This window comes from Capsicum annuum, chromosome 12 (genome assembly GCF_002878395.1).
Source record: "Capsicum annuum cultivar UCD-10X-F1 chromosome 12, UCD10Xv1.1, whole genome shotgun sequence".
Lineage (NCBI taxonomy): Eukaryota > Viridiplantae > Streptophyta > Magnoliopsida > Solanales > Solanaceae > Capsicum > Capsicum annuum.
In genome coordinates, this window is record NC_061122.1 from 229,816,898 (window position 1) to 229,836,688 (window position 19,791).

Genomic DNA, 19,791 nt, shown 5'->3' on the forward strand with positions numbered 1-19,791 from the left:
GCATGTCTAGATTGGTAGATGCTTAATAATAGAATTCAATGTATGTGCATATATATCTTCTTTATTTTCATTTAAGTAATTTACAGGTGGTAGATGAATATCGGTCTGCTTTAAGGAATTTTTGTAGGTAAAGGTTAGGTTTAATTGTATTATTTTTATATCTTTATTTTGAGAATTTTTTTTGTGTAACAGTTAAGTTTAGTTGTATTCTTTTGATATCTCTATTAACGTATTATTTTGTTATAGTTTACGGATGGTAGATGAGTGTCAGAAGGCTTTGAGAAATTTTTTTGTAAAGGTTAGACTTAATTATATTGTTTTCATGTCTATATCATCATATTTTTTTGTTGCAGTTTACAGGTGACAGATGAATGTCGATCGACTTTGACAAATTTTTTGGTAAAGTTTAGATTTAATTAAATAAATTCTTCAAAAGATGTTGAATTTAATTATTGTATTCATCTTCATTATTTAAACAAATATCTTATTTAGTATAACGTTTGAACTCAATAAAGTGAGGTACACGCACGAGGTGCGTACACCTAAACTAGCTGAAAGAAAATAGAGAAGGTTCAAAGAAGTCCTAAAATATACAACAATAAAAAAAATCATATATTTAGTAATTTTAAATCAATTAGAATTTTATATGAATTTTATTGTTTTATAATTCTATTTAAGTGATATGGATCAAAACTTGAAACAAATTATTGTTTGCTTCTACTTTTCTTCTTATTTTAGTTCTTTAAGTCATCTTCTTGTTTTCATTATCATCTTTCTGTAGCTTTAAAGATCATATGAGTTTAATGATAATGAATTTTTCTGTTTTGATAATTTATCGTGTTTCTCTTTCAGTTCAAAATTTTGGATCGAAAAATTGGACAAAATAAGCATGTTGTCGCTGAATGATGCAACCAAAAATTCAAAGGTCTATTTCTTTCTATTTTTCTTCTTTGATTAAATGTGACTTAGTTCTGACTGTGTTTTTTTTTTTTTTTTTGTAAAATTTTGACTATGTTATTTAATAATAATAATAATTTGATTTACTATTCGCTGGTGTTGCAGTTGAATCTTTCAATTAAACTTATTTATTGAATTTGAAATAAGCTTATTGTTAAGTGTTGAGCTTTAGATTTCTCTCTCCTTCTAAGAGGTTTTGTTAGGATCAAATTTGAGTATTGTTCTCCTAAAAATAACGAGAAATTTAGTTGCAGCCGTCTGAAATTGAGAAGGTATTAAGAGTAATAATAACAATTTCTTCATCTTGAATGTGCCCAAGTTCTCTAGAAATATTTTTTCAAGTATTTTAGGACAATTAATGATAACTAATATTTTTTCCGTTAGTTTAAGAATTCTAAATCAATTAAATTTGATTCTAAGAAATCTGAAATATCTAAAAATAAATATAAAAGCATTAGAATAAATAATTTAAGAAATATCAATTTTTTAAAAAGTTTTAAATACGTAATAAGAATGTAATCAATGATTTTGTAAAAATTTAACTTTAAAAACAAAGAAGGATATCAAATATATAAATAAATAAATAACTGTACCACAAATATAATTCAAATTAATGCGTCTCTCAATCTCTGGCAGCAAGAGAAAGAGGTGTTGTATGACAAACGCAAAAGTGACGATCCATCAACCACTTGAAATTTATGGTGGTAAAATATATATGTGTTTACACTAAAATATATGTTTATGTTTACATTATTATATTAAAGTGTGAAGAATCTTTGAAAAGTGATTTAAACTTTATTAAAAATCTTCGTAATAAATAAAATTATTTAATTTTAAATAATCAATCGTTACACGTGCAAGGCACGTGCGATTAGACTAGTATATAAAATATTGTTCGGACATATTACTTGTATAATTTAATAACTGATCATTATAAAATCGACAAACAACATAAATCTCGATAATTTGATAGCTTAAATAGAGAAGATCCCGACATTTTACATAATTACTGAAAATCTCAATTTTGAGTATATCGAGATATATAATTAGCTCCCGATATATCAAACGAAGATACATTTTTTCCTTTATAAAGATAAATAATTAGTTAAATTTTTTGTACTTACTTTATAAGCTGAAAATTTGTGTAAATATGATAAGTTAAAATGTATATTTATGTTATTTTTCCTTATAAAATTCTAGAGTTTGGACATTCATGAAACATGAATTTGGTTCCCACCAAATTTCAGACCAATCGAAGTCCATCAACTGAATTCAGAAAAATCAACGTGTAGTAATTCTTTTTCTTTTTTTGGTAAATAACGTGTAGTAATTCACTCAAAAGAATATACATAATTATGACTTCAACCATACTAAATAAATACATTAATATGAATAATATTCTTTTCGATTTAAAAGAATTTTCTTTTGGTATAACTATCTGGTATTCAGTATTTACTATCTTAATTAATTGAAATCCATGAGAAAACACACCTTACCGAGGTATCTCCTGCTCTTGAGGAATCTCTAGTTAAGAATGTAAGAATTTTATTCATCTTATCGGTCTATATTCATATGCTCACAAATTTGGGCCTCTTTTGAAGTATCAAATTGGGCCTTTAGATGTCAATTTGTATGAAAAGGGCCAATGGCTTATGTGAAAGCCCAAGAGATTTTAGATGATCCAAAGCATATTTAGACTCATACACAGAGCAAAAATGCAGCGAAATAAAGAATTGACATACCTCCGGTCATTGCTTCAATATCATTGTATATGTTTTTCTACTCTAATATCTTCTTCTGAGCGTTCAAACCTCACTTTCATACGGTATAAATTTCAAAGGAGAAAACAAAAAACATCGTGATTTTAACGTGGAGTATTACTTTTATGAATTATAAGATCTAATGAAATTACAACAACAACAACAATAATAACAATATACTGGTATAATTTCACAAGTGAAATCTGAAAAGAATAAAGCCCAGTCGTGCACGCAAATCTTACACTACTTTTAAAGGATCTAAATTGGGACAAGGGGGCATTAAGGCAACATTAACATTAGTTAATATTTCTTAAAGGACATGTATCACTACTTATAACACATGAAGAACAAAGAGATTTAAATAGACATTTTGTTACCTACACATCTTTTGCATCACATAGACATTTATCTTCACTTTTATTTATGCAAAAAATTTCAAGAATCTTTGTCACTTTCTTGATTATATTCTCACAATCTTTGTCACACTTAGATACAAATTTCTATTTTTAGTAGTTCAACTATAAAGCACTCTTCATTTTCACCTTCAAGGGTACACATTCAATTTTGGGATTTCACTTCACATAAATCATTCCAATTTTTTGAAGTTTTTTGGTATTTTGATTAAGATGTTCAAAGAGAAAATCATGGTGGAAATCATAGTTGCTATTGCTTTACTTTCTTTTCTTGCTTTCTCAAGTAAGTTTTCTTTCAAACAACATCCTAAATGAACATTATTTGTCCTTATAGTTTATATATTTATAGTTTTTTTTTTGGGTGTAGGTGCATCTACAAGCAGCATAATAGGAGTAAATTATGGAAGGCTAGGTAACAATTTACCATCTCCATATGAATCAATAGAACTATTGAAAAATATGAAAGTTGGTATAGTAAAACTCTATGATGCAAATCCAGAAATACTTAGATTATTATCAGGTACAAATCTTCATGTCTCAATTATGGTACCAAATGATCAAATATCAATTGTGGCTTCAAATCAATCATCTGCTAATCGATGGGTACGCGAAAATGTTCTCTCCTATTATCCAGCCACGATGATTCGATACATTTTAGTAGGTAATGAAGTCCTGAGTAACAAGGACGATCAAACTGTATGGTATGATCTTGTACCGGCCATGACAAATATAAGGAAATCGATCGATCAACATAAGATACACAACATAAAAATTGGTACCCCTTTGGCTATGGACATAATCCAAACCTCATTTCCACCTTCAAGTGGTGAATTTAGGTTAGATATATCAAGAAACAATATATTGATCCCATTGTTGAGGTTCTTGAATTGGACAAAATCATACTTCTTTATTGATGTCTACCCTTACTTCTCATGGTCACAAAATCCATCTACAATAAGTCTTGATTTTGCATTATTTAAGGGTGTTCAAACTTATACTGACCCTATAAGTGGCTATGTATACACAAACCTCTTGGATCAAATGCTGGACTCAGTCGTATTCGCCATGCAAAAATTAGGATTTCAAAGAATACGACTGGCAATAGCAGAGACCGGATGGCCTAATGGAGGCGACTACGATGAAATTGGTGCTAATATATACAATGCAGCTACATACAATCGAAATCTTGTACGTAGGATCACATCACAAATGCCTAATGGGACACCAGCACGACCAGAGTTAGAGATACTTACGTTCATTTTTTCTCTATACAACGAAAATCTAAAGGAGGGATCGGGGACCGAGAGGCATTGGGGCTTGCTAAACCCCAATGGTAGTTCGATTTACGATATCGACCTAACAGGACAAGCCCCAGAGGTTGAGTTTACTACATTGCCACAACCAACAAACAATGAGCCATTTCATGGGAGGTTATGGTGTGTGACAAAAGATAATGTGAATGAAGTGGATTTAGGACAAGTTTTGGAGTTTGTATGTAGGAGAAATGGGACTTGTGATGAAATTTATCCTGGAAAATCATGTTATCAACCTGTATCTATTGTATCACATGCAAATTATGCATTTAGTTCATATTGGGCTAAGTTTAGAGAAGAGGGTGAAAAGTGTTATTTCAATGGACTTGCTGACCAAACCACTATTGATCCAAGTAAGTATCCTAAACTTTACATTTATAAAAAGAAACATGGAATTGAAAATGGAGAAAAAGTTTAAAAAATATACCTAAACTTTGACGAAATTTGTCGTAACACGTCTCAACTTTGCGGGGGGTCCTATGACCCTCCTCGACTATTGATTACTATATTTCTGTGCCATATTTTGTCCAGCTAGACCATTACGTGAATACACGCACACTGAGCGCGTAAGGGTCTGAAGTGGTCCAACTGGACAAATATATACCACAAAAATATGATAATAAATAGTCGAGGGGGTCATAGAACCCCGCAAAGTTAAACATGTTACAACAAATTTCGTCAAAGTTTAAATATATTTCTGACTCTTTTCCCATTGAAAATCAAGAAGAAACAAAAGGTCTTTTTAAGAAGGATTTAACTTAGGGAAACTTATCAGTATGGGATGTTCGGTCAAACTTATGTACCAATATGAATGAAATATACAAGACATATACATTAATTATGTATAGGATATGTATAAATTATAGTGTATCTATAGTATACTTTAATATACAACACCTATACATTTGCCAACTATTTTGCAAACTAGATCATCTAATTACAAACACTGACAATATAGAGAATTTTCGCACTATTAGTATATGTAATTTGTGTAGCAGATAATCTGTCTTTCTTTTTAGGTTAATAATCGCAATTATTCAACACATCATACATATAACAAAATTTGAAGTACATGCAATGTAATTAACTATTTTGTTTTTGTTTTGACAATTTTGGGCAGGTCATGATGGGTCATGCAAATTCCCTTATGTTTCTCTTTAAAAACACAATAGTTATAGCTTTGGAGAATTATATCTCGATTACATCTAAGAAGTGGAATATTTATTATTAATTAGGAGGTTTGAAAACTTGTATTATGTTATTTTATTTATGATTAGGTAGCTATCAATTTGTATATTTTTTTTTTTTTGGATTATGCAATATGGAAATGAATGAATTATTTAGTCTTTGCTACTTCGTTCTTCGATTAATGGAAAAAATCATCTTTTTTTAATTGTTCTTTATGATATCCATTATTTGTATTAGAGCTCGACTTAGAAGGAATCTAGAATTTGAAACTTTATGAATTCAAATTCATAACTATATCAAATACACCATGTGTTATAGCTATTTGCTTGTAAAGTTTCTTACTAGTTTTTTTTTTTCCAAACTATTTTAAGAATATTAGAAAGAGAAGTACATAATAAAGTGTGCCAGTCAAACGGGTAGGTGGAATCAATTATTATAATTATTGCATTACAAAATTTAATTTCGATTTATGCCTCACATGTGATATTACAATAGAATATTATCCTTCCTTCATTTCACATGGCACTCTTTTATTTTAATACGTTTTATATTATGTCATCGTAAATAAATTTAATTTTAAAATCCTCTTTTTAAATTTTCAATATATTTTTACAGTCATACAAATATGTAATGATTATTTTAGATCATAATTTTATATAAAAAAAAAAATTCTTCTTTTGTTTTATTTTATGTGTGGCAATTTTTTTAGTCCGTTCAAAAGAATATCACCGTATTAACGATAGACGTACTAATTCTTACTCCTTTTGTTCCAAGCTATATAATACACGTTTTTTTTTAGTCAATCTAAAAAAAATGATATTTTTTCATTTTATCATTAATAAAATGATTTGTAGTCACACAAATATTTTTAACTTATTATAAATTACAAATTTTAAAAATTTTATTTTCTTAAATTTTATATCAAATTAAATTATATCATATAAATTTATACGAAGAGAGTAATAAAATAAAGATTTAAAATCATGCATGCCATGTGATCCAGCTGCACTGGAGATTTGATTTGATTTGATTTCGATTGGGGACGAATTTGACAATATCATATTAAAACTAAAAGTTTTGATGTGCTAATTTTTGTATTATAGTATTTGATTAGATATTTCAATTTTTTTTTTCTTTTAGTTATTTCAAAATTTAGGTATTTGATGTTTAAATTTTTTTATCGCAGCATTGAATACCGTGTCAAACTATATAGTTATATGGAAAATTCTTATACGCGACTACATACTGCCAAATATATAAAATACTATTAGTAATAAACTAACTAGTTTGACCTTGGAACTTTGATAATTCTATATACTTAAAATGTTCTTTCGTATTTAAGAGATTGTGTTAAAAGAAGAGAAAAAGTTCTACGCGAACGGTGGCGGATTCAAAATTTAAGAGACATTGGTATTTGTGAGGTTCGAATATATATATTGACGTTCAAAGCTTCCGCATGAAAATCAAAGCACCTAACTATCTTCTTGATTTTCAGGGTGTTTTTTTGAAGCTTATATCAATTTTTATATTTTTTTTTTCATATAACTATACTTAATTTGCGTCGGATTTAACGACTGTCGGAGCACCAAAAAAATGCATATAGGTCTGCCGTTGTACATGAATGGTTAATGAGACGATTGGTCTCTTTATAAGGTTTAGATAATCCTCTTTCTTTTTAGATAGCTTTTGAGGTGTGAGTTAGGTCCATGACGTAATTTTACATGGTATCAAAGCAGGACTCATCTCATCAAATGTTGGGCCTCCAAATTTAAAGCTGTCCCCGCACCAAATGGCTAGTCATCGGCGTGAGATGGAGTGTTAAAGAAGAGAAAAAGCTTCACATTGATTGTTAATGAGATGAGTGGTCATTTTTATAAGACTCAGACAATCCTTCTCCCTTAGAACTGCTTTTGGGGTGTCAGTTGTGCGTTAGGTTCAAAGCCTAATTTTACTAATAGTTCGTTTAAATCACATACATAGCCGTATTACACGTATCAATTTAAGTATTTTACTTTTTATTTCAAAAAGAATGTGTCTTTTATGTTTGGTACCTCTCTAATTCTAGCACTTTGCATGATTCTTTTAAGAAATAGTATTTGAATACATTAAGTACTCACACATCTTTAATTTGAGACGATATTTAAAAGTTATGCTTATCTTTAATTTGAGACGATATTTAAAAGTTATGCTTATATTTTTAAATTTCGTATCTAATAAAATTAATAACTTCTTTTATCAAACTTTCAAAATGTAATTATTTTGGAAAGTATTTTTCGAAAAAGTATACCCTAAGCAATATATATTCTAATTTCTAACTTTGATGTGAATCTAATTTTTTTTTTTTTTTTTTAAAATGCCATGTGATCCATGGTAGTAGGTAAACAAATAAATATGGATGACAAGTTGGAATTCTTTAATAGATATAAAGATCAAGCTTTGATCTTATTGAAATTACAAAACAATAATATCACAAAAATAATATAATAGTAGTATCACATGTTTCCATGATGTGAGTAACACTTCTTTGGGATTGTATGTATATGTGAGTCTATATAAGACCACAAGATGTAATATTTGATTCACCATTTTCACCCAAATACCACACAAAGGGTATCTATTTTCCTCTCCTTCTCTCTAAGTTATTTATTATGGTTTCGATGTTTGAATCAGTTTAAACGTATTTCGAGTAATTGGTTCATCAGTAATGTTTTTCGTGGTTCTCTCGTTGAAAACCTCCAATCTATGAGTCAAATTATGACAGAATGTTCAATCAAACTTAGCGATTTTATAATAATGCATGCATGTATATTTCTTTAATTTAAATACGTCGATAACGAATAGAGAATTTCATATCATTAACGTAATTTAATTAAGTATGTATATACGATTAATTTTATATTATCAATCAATACTTAATTATGACAAAAAATACCTTGGTTATCTTTTAAATAATCTGATTCTATATATATTTTTACAACGTCATTTTTCTATAAAACATTTTATATTCTATAAAGGAAGTGGTTGAATTGGGAGTGTTTTCAATATAATTTTTTTTTTTTGTATTTATTCGACGAGAAATGCGAGTCTGTTTTGTCCATTTTCTTCAGACTTAGGGCGTCAATATATGCAAAGATTTATATATTTCTCTATTCGATAACTTGTGTATTTTGCTTCTTGCAGAAGATCTTCAAATTGGGGCAAAATGTTAAACAAAAATAGCCATTTTGTTTTCACAATTTTGGCAATATTTTTGGTTTTGCCCCTTAATATTTTTTCCAATAATAATGTCCATGCCCAAAAATCATTGAGGAGACATTTATTAAGCCATGAATCAGAACATTATGCAGTAGTATTTGATGCTGGAAGTACTGGAAGTAGAGTTCATGTTTTTCGTTTTGATGAAAAATTGAATCTTCTTCCCATTGGCAACAATGTTGAGTTCTTCATGCAGGTATATATACAAATATTTTTGACGATGTTTTTTCTTTTTTTGATAATAAACAGTGAATATTGTTATTGAACTAACAAAATATGACTAGTCATTTTATTGTGAAGTAAAATTTGTTTTAGTTGAAGGAGTTAGAAATATATATTCTTTAGTTTTCATGTTGTTAGTTCCACTTATTATGAAGAGTTATCTGTGGTTATCGTTTAGGTAATGAATAATAGTGTAAGATTTTTCAAAACTAGTAGTGTAAGGAAGCTAAACTAGAAAATAAAAGCTAAATATATTGTTAGGTCAAACTGAAAGATAAATACATGTAATATATAGTAGCATCACATTTGTGGGGTGAGGAAAATTTGGACTCTATAGAGAGATTTGGTCAATTCTTTTTAGTTTTTAAGGTTGAATTAGGTTGAGATACGTTTCTTTACATGATATCATCAAGATCAGGTTCATTTCAGTTTATACTTTAATGATGTTGGACCCCCATTTAAATTTAAATCGTATGCGCTTCAAATATCCATTCCTGGACATTAGGTGGGATGTTAACTGCCAAATCGGTTAAAAAAAAAAGGTCCCAAGTATGTGGGATGGGGAGAATTTGGACTCGTTGGTCAATCTTTCCTTCACGATCTAACTTTTATTGTTGTGTTAGTCTCAAGATTTATTTCTTTATAATGTCAGATTGTTAAAGTTTTTCACATTGTCATCTTTAAATCATATGTTTGTAATGAATTTAATTAGTTTTAATCTTAATTTGGCAGACAAATCCAGGTCTAAGTTCATATTCAGAAGATCCAAATGCAGCAGCAAATTCACTAGAGCCACTTCTTGAGGGAGCTGAAGGTGCTGTTCCAGAAGAATTACAATCTGAAACACCCTTGGAACTTGGGGTCAGTATTAATTAATCAACTAATTAATTAATTAATTAATTAATTACCACTTGATGATTAGGAAGTGGAGTCTTAAATAACTGGTAAAGATGCTATCATGTGTCACCACGAGGTTATGGGTTCAAGCCATGGAAATAGCCCCTTACATAAACGTAAGGTGGGGCAACATACACTAGACCTTGTGGTCGGTCCTTGGCTTCCCAAAACCTGCACATAGTGGGTGCTTTAGCGCAACAAACTCCCCTTTACCACTTGATGATTAGCTTTTGTTGATTAACATGAGTTTGATGTTTTTTTTTTCTTGTGTGAATTATTTATATGATACAGGCAACAGCAGGTCTGAGAATGTTAAAAGGGGATGCGGCTGAAAAAATTCTACAAGCGGTATATATATATATATATGTATATATATATCATTATAATAAAAAAATTATTCCTCCTTTCTCTACTTTATTAAGTAAAACTTTTTTTTTTTCATTTTTAATTTTTAAAAGGTGAGAGATTTAGTCAAGAACCAAAGCACTTTCTATAGCAAAGATCAATGGGTCACTATTCTTGATGGTACTCAAGAAGGCTCCTTTATGTGGGTAAGTTGCAACAAATTAATTAATTCATTACTCAACAAGGCTCCAAAATTATTTGAGTTGCACATCAGTATGGTTGGTTGAGTTGGTGTAGCAATTGATATCTCATAATTAGAGAAATCGAGGATCGATTTCCCCTACCAACATTTCTCAGTTGAGTTCGCGCGCTCGATTTGCCCAGTTTGATTTACATCTCCTGTATGATTTGCGAACTATTGCAAAGATACATTTGAGTGGCAATTTTAAAATTTAAATAGCAAGTTGAAAATCTCTTTTTTTTTTCTAATTTTGGTTATTCTTTTCATATTTAATTAATAGGTGGCAATGAATTATTTATTGGGAAATTTGGGCAAAAATTATAAAAGTACAACAGCTACAATTGATATTGGTGGTGGTTCAATCCAAATGGCATATGCTATATCAAAGGAACAATTTGATAAAGCTCCTCAAAATGTAGCTGGAGAATCTTATGTTCTACAAAAACATCTTTTGTCAAAAGATTATAACCTCTATGTACATAGGTTTGTTTTCTCCTCTAATATTTTTTTTCAGTCGTGGATAAACAGTCGCATGCAGAAATACAGAATATAACTACGTATAATATACCATTTGTGCAGCTCCTTTCTAAATCTCATGCATTATGCATAGCGCGGAGCGTTAGTAATGCACCGGGGCACCCTTCATATATTTTTCACCCGATGTGTGTGGGTGAATACATTTAACACGTAACAATAATCTATTCAGAATCGAGTAACTCAGTTTTCACTTACAAACAATTATTATAGATATTTTTAAGTGACCTAATAATTGATGAGACACAAAAATTCCAATTGCTTGTATTTAATTAATTACTAATGTTAGGAGTAAGACTTACATGAATTTAATTAATATTTTAGTGCATTTAATAATTATAAGATATTGAGTATATGTTAATTTAATAATTTTCTTTTATTATTTATATATGCAGTTATTTGAATTATGGACAACTAGCAGGTAGAGCTGAGATTTTTAAGGCATCAAGAAATGAAAGTAATCCTTGTGCTTTGGAAGGATATGAAGGTATATATATTATAAACCTCTAATCTCTAATTAATTTTAAATTTTACTAATTTTTATTATAATTTTGTACAAAACTGTTTATAAGCTAAAAATCACAAGTTAGTTGACTCCGACTTATAACTTTTCAGCTTATAAAAATTTTTAGTGAATTTTGTTGTAACACGTCTGAACTTTAAGGGAGTCCTATGACCCTAGCTCCTCAACTATTTTAGTGACATTTATAAGTTAATAAAAAAAATTAAAAATGCTAATAAATAAATTTTAAAAAAAAGACATAGTGCAAATAAATATCAACAAAATACGCTGATAGATAGTTCAGTGGGGTCATAGGACCTCCGCAAAATTTAGGCGTGTTACACTAAATTTCATTAAAGTTTAGATATATTTCAGATCATTTTCTCTTTTTTAATGTAATTTTTAAGGACATTTCACTCACTTTAATGTTTACCAACAGCTTTTACCAAATAAATCAACTGTTTATTATCAATTTTCATCACTTTTATTTAAATGCATAGCTATTTATTTCCAACAAAACTACTTTCAACACCTGAAAGTGCTTTTCAGCACTAGATGCTTATCAACTACTTTTAATTAAGAGAAAATGTTCTGTTGTTCACCCTGAACTATATACTAAATTGCTGAGATACATCCAAATTTTAGGAAGATCCTATTATTCTGTGGACTAATTAAAACCATATTTTTGACAATCTTAGTGCTTACGTGGTACATATGTGGCACATCAGTGAATTCATCAACACACTAAAGGTCTATGTAGGCACATGTATGTGCCACGTAGGCACTAAGATTTTCAAAAATACGATTTCAATTAGTCCAGGAGGATAATAGAACTTTCATAAAGTTCAGGTGTATCTCAGCAATTTCGTGTATAGTTCAGAATAGAAACACAGCATTTTCTCTTTAATTAGTTAATAAACCCAAATAAACTTAACTTCCAAATATCTAGAGAGTTGCCACTTCTAATATTTCTGAAAATTATCTTTAAAAAATGAAATACTAAGATATATATATAACATGATTATTGTTTTTTTTTTTCTAGGGTATTATTCATATGGAGGAGTGGATTACAAAGTAAAAGCACCAAAAAAAGGTAGTAGTTTAAAGAAATGCAGGAACTTAACTAGACAGGCACTTAAAATCAAAGCAAAATGCAATTATAAAAATTGCACATTCAATGGTGTGTGGAATGGTGGCGGTGGCGCTGGACAGAAGACTATTCATGCTTCGTCATTTTTCTATTATATTGGTGCTCAGGTAAAATTAATTATATATATATATATAGTGGCGGATCTAGCATATATCCAGGGGTTCATCCGAATTCCTTTCGACGAAAAATTACACTATTTATATTTGGTTAAAATTATTTTTTATGTTTATATTGTATATGTTGAACCCCGTTCGGCTAGTTCATATGTGCATTTTTAAACCCCCTTAATAAACTTCTTGGCTCTGCCACTATATATATATATATATATATATATCAATAGAAAAAAAGTCTGAAGTAATTGATAAAGTTGTTGTTAGGGGTGTATATGGTCGGGTTGATTCAATTTTTTTAAATAGCAAACTAAACCATTCGCTTTGGGTTTTTTAAAATTATAAACCAAACCAAACCGATAAAACGCGAGTTTTTTCAACCTCGAATTTTTTCGGATATTTTGGTTTTCTCGGATGTTTTGAGTTTTTTGGGGGGGTTTTGTCTAATAAAGTCCTTATACAAAGATATACTACTATTTAGCGTGCTCTTCAAATATTTCTTAATCCTTGTAAGATACAACTATCCTTAGGTATTTCTTTAAAAAATAATATAAATTAAAATATGAAAAAAATGATGACAATAAAATATTCAACAACGATAATAGTAAAATCGTATAATACAAGTATTTCACATTAATAAGTTATAATAAAATAAGGGTAAGGCGATGCCTAGCCATTGCCTAAGCTTTATTTTGCGACGCCTACTTAGTTTTGAGCTCCTTAACCACTCCCAACACCTCCCACAACGTAAACACCTGATCTACCATCACTACGGGGTCCTAAAAGTCATTTTACACGTACCAAAAGAGCGTTACAACCACGAGGTGTTACATGATTCCTATGAACACCTTTCATTTCGAAAACACTTCCCACAGTAGGATAAAGGTCATAATAAGCTCATTTAAACAAAAATACCACTGGCAGTTACGTCAAAACCAAATTGATTATGTATTTACGTAAAACTAAAGAATAAATATCTAATATTAGTGCCATTCCTAGTGTTTAATTGAATATTTTTGTTAGTATTAGTATTGATTTAAGCTTTATTTGAGTTACTAATATCTATGAGTTAACCCTAACTTGCTTGAGATTGAGATGTAACGATGGCTATCATTGTTTTTCTTTTTTTTTTTGGTCATTATAAGATTAATATTTCACTTTGGTATGTATCATTTGTATACAATTATATACACCAAGTTTGATGTTCAATTTTGCATTGTAGGTTGGCATTGTTGATACCAAATTTCCATCAGCTAAAGCAAAGCCAATTCAGTATTTAAATGCAGCTAAAGTTGCTTGCCAAACAAAAGCAGCAGATGTAAAAACTGTATTCCCAAATACTCAAGATAAAAATCTCCCATATTTATGCATGGATTTGGTATATCAATACACTTTACTTGTTGATGGATTTGGTAAGTATTTTTTACCTCTTCAAGAAATTACTTGTAAAAATATACTATGATTTTTGTTTGATCATATTTGTTTTCTATCCTGAGTCGAGGTTAATCGGAAGCAGCCTCTCTACTTTATTTAGATGAGATAGTAGTATATATGGACTGCATGCATACACTTTACCTTCTCCAGACCCCACTTAGTGAGAATACACTGGGTATGTTGTTGTTGTTGTATAGTTGCTTGGCATCAGATTCAACTTATATACGCTGAGTCGTACGAAATAGGCGCTTTGCTATAGTGTAATTTTTTTATGCTATCGATATAGATTCTTGTGGTCCAGCTATTTTCCGACCCCGTGATTTTTTTTTAACATATATGATAATTGGTTATTACATGCTATTGTCTTATTTAAAAAATTGTGCAAATATGAGAACCCTTGAGAAATTACCTTTGAGGACAATGCTAGACTCGAGTCTAATATTTGCTCCATATATTATTTAACCTTATTATAGACATGACATTAAATTTTTGTCTAACGTTGCAGTAACCTATACTAAATTTTAGATCAGTATCTAACGTTTTCTCGTAAGATTTTTAATTTATTCATGTTTCTTTGGACAGGACTAAATCCATATAAAGATATCACAGTGATGAGTAAGGTGCAATACAAAAACTACCTAGTTGGAGCAGCATGGCCATTGGGATGTGCAATTGACTTAGTTTCTTCATCTCCAAACAAGATTAAACTTTCATCATTTTAATGTTATTTCACTCAAATGTAACAATAATTTCATGCCCTTAATTTACTTTGTTGTCACTTCATCTTGTAGTGTTTCGGCCTTTCCTGCGAGCTTTAATGCATCGAGCTCTCCATAATTTTATCGCGTAGTGTTCAAGTAAATGATATTAATGAGCAGTACTTTGAGGATTTAAGCTTTCATTTCATATCTTTTCCAATATCCAAAACTATACACAATTTGTGTCTCAAATAGGGGGAAAAATTGGACCATTTCTTGATTTGTGCATGTCATATATTCTTGCAAACGGATCGCGTTAATCTTCTCTGTATTGTACCAATTTTACTATAACTTATAAAATTTTAAATTATAATTTAACATTTTTTCATAAAACTTTCGATAAAAATTAAATGGAATCTTCAGACAGTGGTCAGAGGCGAACCCAGGATTTGAGCTTGACGGGTGCACCTTTATATTTAAACATAATAATTAATAGTGCCAAAGTTCGACATACAGTTCTTTGAAAATCTAATATTACTGAATATTATTAATTTGGTTTAATATGACAAAGTTTGCTATTCACCGTACTTGAATTCGATGCACTTTTATATTTTCAACAATAATAGAAAGTTTTTGAAAAATAGAAAATTCGATAGATTCACTTGCTAAATGGTTGCTACGAGAAAACGTTAGAATTAAGCTTATTTCTAACTTTAAATTGCTAATTTTCAAATAAAAAATAAGTCAATGATTAAAAGATAAAAATAAAATAAACATTATGTAGTATAAGATGGGAGAATCTACCTTTTAAAATTTGAGGGAAGCTTGCATTTAAAAATAATGTGTGTCTCTCTCTATATATATAGATAATAGATAAAAATTTTATAATATAATGTTTTCAATGTTGTTCGGAGGGGGAGAAAACAGCAATAATGCTGCAGCAAAATGTATTTGACAAAAGGAGCTATTAAATAATTGTTGCTGGTGGGTTTCGAACCCAAGTCATTCCACCCAAAAAGATACTTTAGGCAACAGCTTCAACCATCTCACCTATCCAATCTATTATTTCAAAGGGTGCACGACCTATATTTATTTAAATTTACGGATATATATACAGCTATACACACTATATATACAGAGTTTTTCTCGAGGCTAGCGATTGCACGTGCACCCCTAATTATACAGAGTTTTTCTCGAGGCTAACGATTGCACGTGCACCCCTAATTACTATGTAGGTCCGCCTCTGACAGTGCTCAGTGTCTACTCTTGTTTTATTTTTTCAAACTATTTTATGATTAAAAAATAACATGATAAAGCTTGTCAGATTTAATAAATTAAATTTGGCAAATGGGTATTAGGTGGAATTAATATAAATTTACTTAAAAGATATGCCTGGCATGTGCTATTAAAATAAAATATAACTAATTAATACAATAAAACATTTAGAATTCTGTACGTCCTCACTAATTTGAATATTAGTTTGTAGTAAACACAGTAGTAGTATGAATTTGAATTTTAATAGTAACTTTTTATAGATCGCCTTTAATGTCCCGTTGACCTTGTGAAATGAGAAAATTTCCTTTAAATGTTATATTATAGTTATATTTATCCATAATAACAATAAAATTCACATTACGAGAAATAATATTGTATTCATCGTCAAATACTACTCTTAATAATAAAGGGGATAAGCAGGCAGCTGTTCGATATATCTGTTTGTTGTGTTTTCTGCTTCAGCTGCTTCAATCATAATTTTACTATTTCACTCATAATTAATTATTATAAGTCATTTAAGTATTAAAATATTAATAATATGTAATAAAAATAGAAATAAAATAATAAATTAAAAAAAAAAAGATAAAATGAAAATAAAATAATAAATTACCTCTTGATGTTTTGTGCTACCTTCTTCAGCTACTTCAATCGTAATTTTACTACGTCACTCCTAATTAATTATTATAAGTTATTTAAGTATTAATAAGTTAATAATATTTAATAAAAATAAATAAATTAGACATAAAATGATAAATTAACTTTTGATGTTCTAAATTAATTTGATGTCTTATATGAGACTCATATAAAACACATATTTAACAACTTAAAAATATAAAAGATATAAAATATTCAATTGACACTCGAGCTTATATTTGTGTCACTTGAATTAAAATAGACGAAAAAGTATTGTAAATCACAATAATTAAAAATTTAAATTATTTTAATGATTGATTATCTAAATTATATTTATGTCGCATAAATTAAGATAAAAATTTATTATATATTGGGCTCGTGCTGAGCACAGGCCTTCAATGTCTAGTATATAAAAGTAGATAAAAACAAGTAACTATTAATATAATTTGACCTAAATAAATAAGTTTCATGAAAAACAACATTTCTAGATCAGATGATCACTACAGTCTACAATAGTAAAGTTCGAATTTTTCTATGCTCATTTAAACCGGTCTCAAAAAATAAAGCCTTTTTTTTCAATTTAAATCGGTGAAACAACCTCTATATCTAACCACCGTACCACTCACATATTGGCACGTTCATGATGCATCATAATTAAATAAAGAGATAATACCCAATTACCTCCTGTATTATATTCAAAAAGGATATGACACGCTTCAACTTAAAAGGAGTCCTATTACCCCCTGAACTAATTAAAAGTGTAATTTTGACACCTTTAGTACCTATGTGGCAAAACACACTGAAGTATTCACTTAGGCACACGTGGTGCCACGTATGTGTCACGTAGGCACTGAGGTGTCAAAATTACATTTTTAATTAGTTCAGTGGTAATAGGACCCCTTTAAGTTAAAGGTATGTCATAACCATTTTGAATATAGTTCAGAGAGGTCATTGGATATTTTCTCTTAAACAAATATTAAAGGCATGATGTATAAATAGGTGCACTCAAATTTAATATCCCTTGACAAGTAAGTATTCGATCTAATTTGAGAGTAAATATATAAATATTTCAACGTAATTTTAAATGAGAACTGAACACTCCAACTCGTCTTTCATTATGTTGGTGGACACCTAAATAATTAAGTCGGAGGCCTAATATTTTATATTAAACGTATTAGTCATCACTAATACAATAATTTCAAACAAATTAAATGGGGTCCTTTAATAGATAATAAAGTGAGAGCATAATTGGAATGACAAATCAATAATATCATAAAAAGAATATTCATAATTGGTACATCAATCATTATATTTAATTTTGTTTCACATGTTTCCACTTCTTTGGGTTATATAATATAATATAAGATAAGAAATGTTAAATGAATTAATCTCTAATCAAATAATAATGGATAATTCGATGAACTAAAGCTTCCGTTATGTGCGGGGTATAGAAAAGCGTCGGATCATAAGATTTATTATATGCAGTCTCACCTTATATTTCTGCTCGAGGTTAACTGTTTTTACATACGGCTTGAACCTGTGACCTCTCGTGATTTTCAGATCACATAAAAACAACCTTACTGAATTATGTTTTTGACCAAAAAAATAAATAAATTACTGATTACTCTAAGGTCCCCTATTTATTTTTCTGATGAAATAATAATTTCAGCAAATGGTCCCTTTCAAGATATATAAATTAAAATGAAAACTTTCATCTCATTGGATGGACAAAACAATAATGCCTAATTAAAAAGTAAAAACGAAATATAATTCTTGTATCAATTCGTTAATTAGGTTTATTTGTATAAAATATTTCTACAATCAGTGGCGGATGGAATTTTCTTCACGGGATTCGAAAAATAAAAATATAAATGTGTAAATAAGCCAACAAAATATAATTTCAAGGGACGTAATAGTATATAGTCTATAAATATAAAATACTTAAACTTATATTTTAACTTATTTTAAAGTTTTTTTTTTTTTTTTTTTTATATAAAAGGCGAGGTATGTAGTCTTCTTCTTTTTTGTTCTGTAGGCGTCCAGATTTCAATCTACTTTTTTAGAAAAAAAAGTAGATTGATGGGTATCAAACCCACAACCAAGCGTGAAGTAGCAGCCCAAGAAGTGAAGATTGTACCACTAAGCTATCCAACAATCTTGTGTCAGGTGGTTCAAAATTAATATATATACATAAATATAAATTTTCTACGTTATATATACAACGTAATTTTTACTTCGGGTGTTCGGGTGAATCCCCTCACCACTACGTAGATCCGTCCCTGTCTACAATAGTAATATCACATGGCATGTTTCCATGTGAGTGACTCTTCTTTGGGTTATATATAGTGGACTCTATGTAAGAGCACATACAAGATTTACCATTTGCTTCACCATCTTCACCCCATCACCATAAAAAAAAAAGTATCTCTTTCTCTTTCTCCCTCCCTCTCTCTCTAAGTTCTTTTTGTGTACATCTCAATGAATTTTATTACGTAGTTGTATATCTGTCACTTTCTATAAAACATATATCGAATAATTCTGTTCATTTAAACTTATTTTTTGAGTTCATCTACTTTGTCTCAGTCGCTCTATCTCTAAGTCATCGTTAAAATTTCACCATGCACTTCCAATGCATTCTGTCAAAAATTAACTCGTCGATAACATTTTTGACGGCTTTTTCTTTGAAAATCCTTTATTACAAGTCAAATTTCGATGAGAAATCCAACTTTTTTTTTCCTCTTTGTAACTTGTATATTTTGATTTTTCTCTTTTTCAGGAGATCTTCAAATTGGGGCAAAATGTTGAACAAAAATAGCGATTTTGTTTTCACAATTTTGGCAATATTTTTGGTTTTGCCCCTTAAT

The 19,791-nt window shown here is 29.3% G+C and overlaps 2 protein-coding genes and 1 pseudogene across 2 annotated transcripts; 2 read left to right on the plus strand and 1 right to left on the minus strand.

The window, feature by feature from the left end:
* Positions 1 to 3,287: 3,287 nt before the first annotated feature.
* LOC107849884 (probable glucan endo-1,3-beta-glucosidase A6) lies at positions 3,288 to 5,838 on the plus strand. Its single transcript, XM_016694417.2, has 3 exons — positions 3,288 to 3,413; positions 3,498 to 4,796; positions 5,564 to 5,838. Exons 1-3 carry the CDS (start codon positions 3,344 to 3,346, stop codon positions 5,602 to 5,604), a joined length of 1,410 nt encoding a protein of 469 aa, XP_016549903.2. The 5' UTR covers positions 3,288 to 3,343; the 3' UTR covers positions 5,605 to 5,838.
* Positions 5,839 to 8,145: 2,307 nt separating this feature from the next.
* LOC107849793 (apyrase-like) lies at positions 8,146 to 15,227 on the plus strand. Its single transcript, XM_016694349.2, has 10 exons — positions 8,146 to 8,241; positions 8,812 to 9,082; positions 9,841 to 9,969; positions 10,297 to 10,353; positions 10,464 to 10,556; positions 10,872 to 11,074; positions 11,521 to 11,612; positions 12,670 to 12,884; positions 14,110 to 14,299; positions 14,904 to 15,227. Exons 2-10 carry the CDS (start codon positions 8,834 to 8,836, stop codon positions 15,041 to 15,043), a joined length of 1,368 nt encoding a protein of 455 aa, XP_016549835.2. The 5' UTR covers positions 8,146 to 8,241; positions 8,812 to 8,833; the 3' UTR covers positions 15,044 to 15,227.
* Positions 15,228 to 15,277: 50 nt separating this feature from the next.
* Positions 15,278 to 15,386, minus strand: LOC124889824 (annotated as a pseudogene).
* Between the last annotated feature and the right edge of the window lie 4,405 nt (positions 15,387 to 19,791).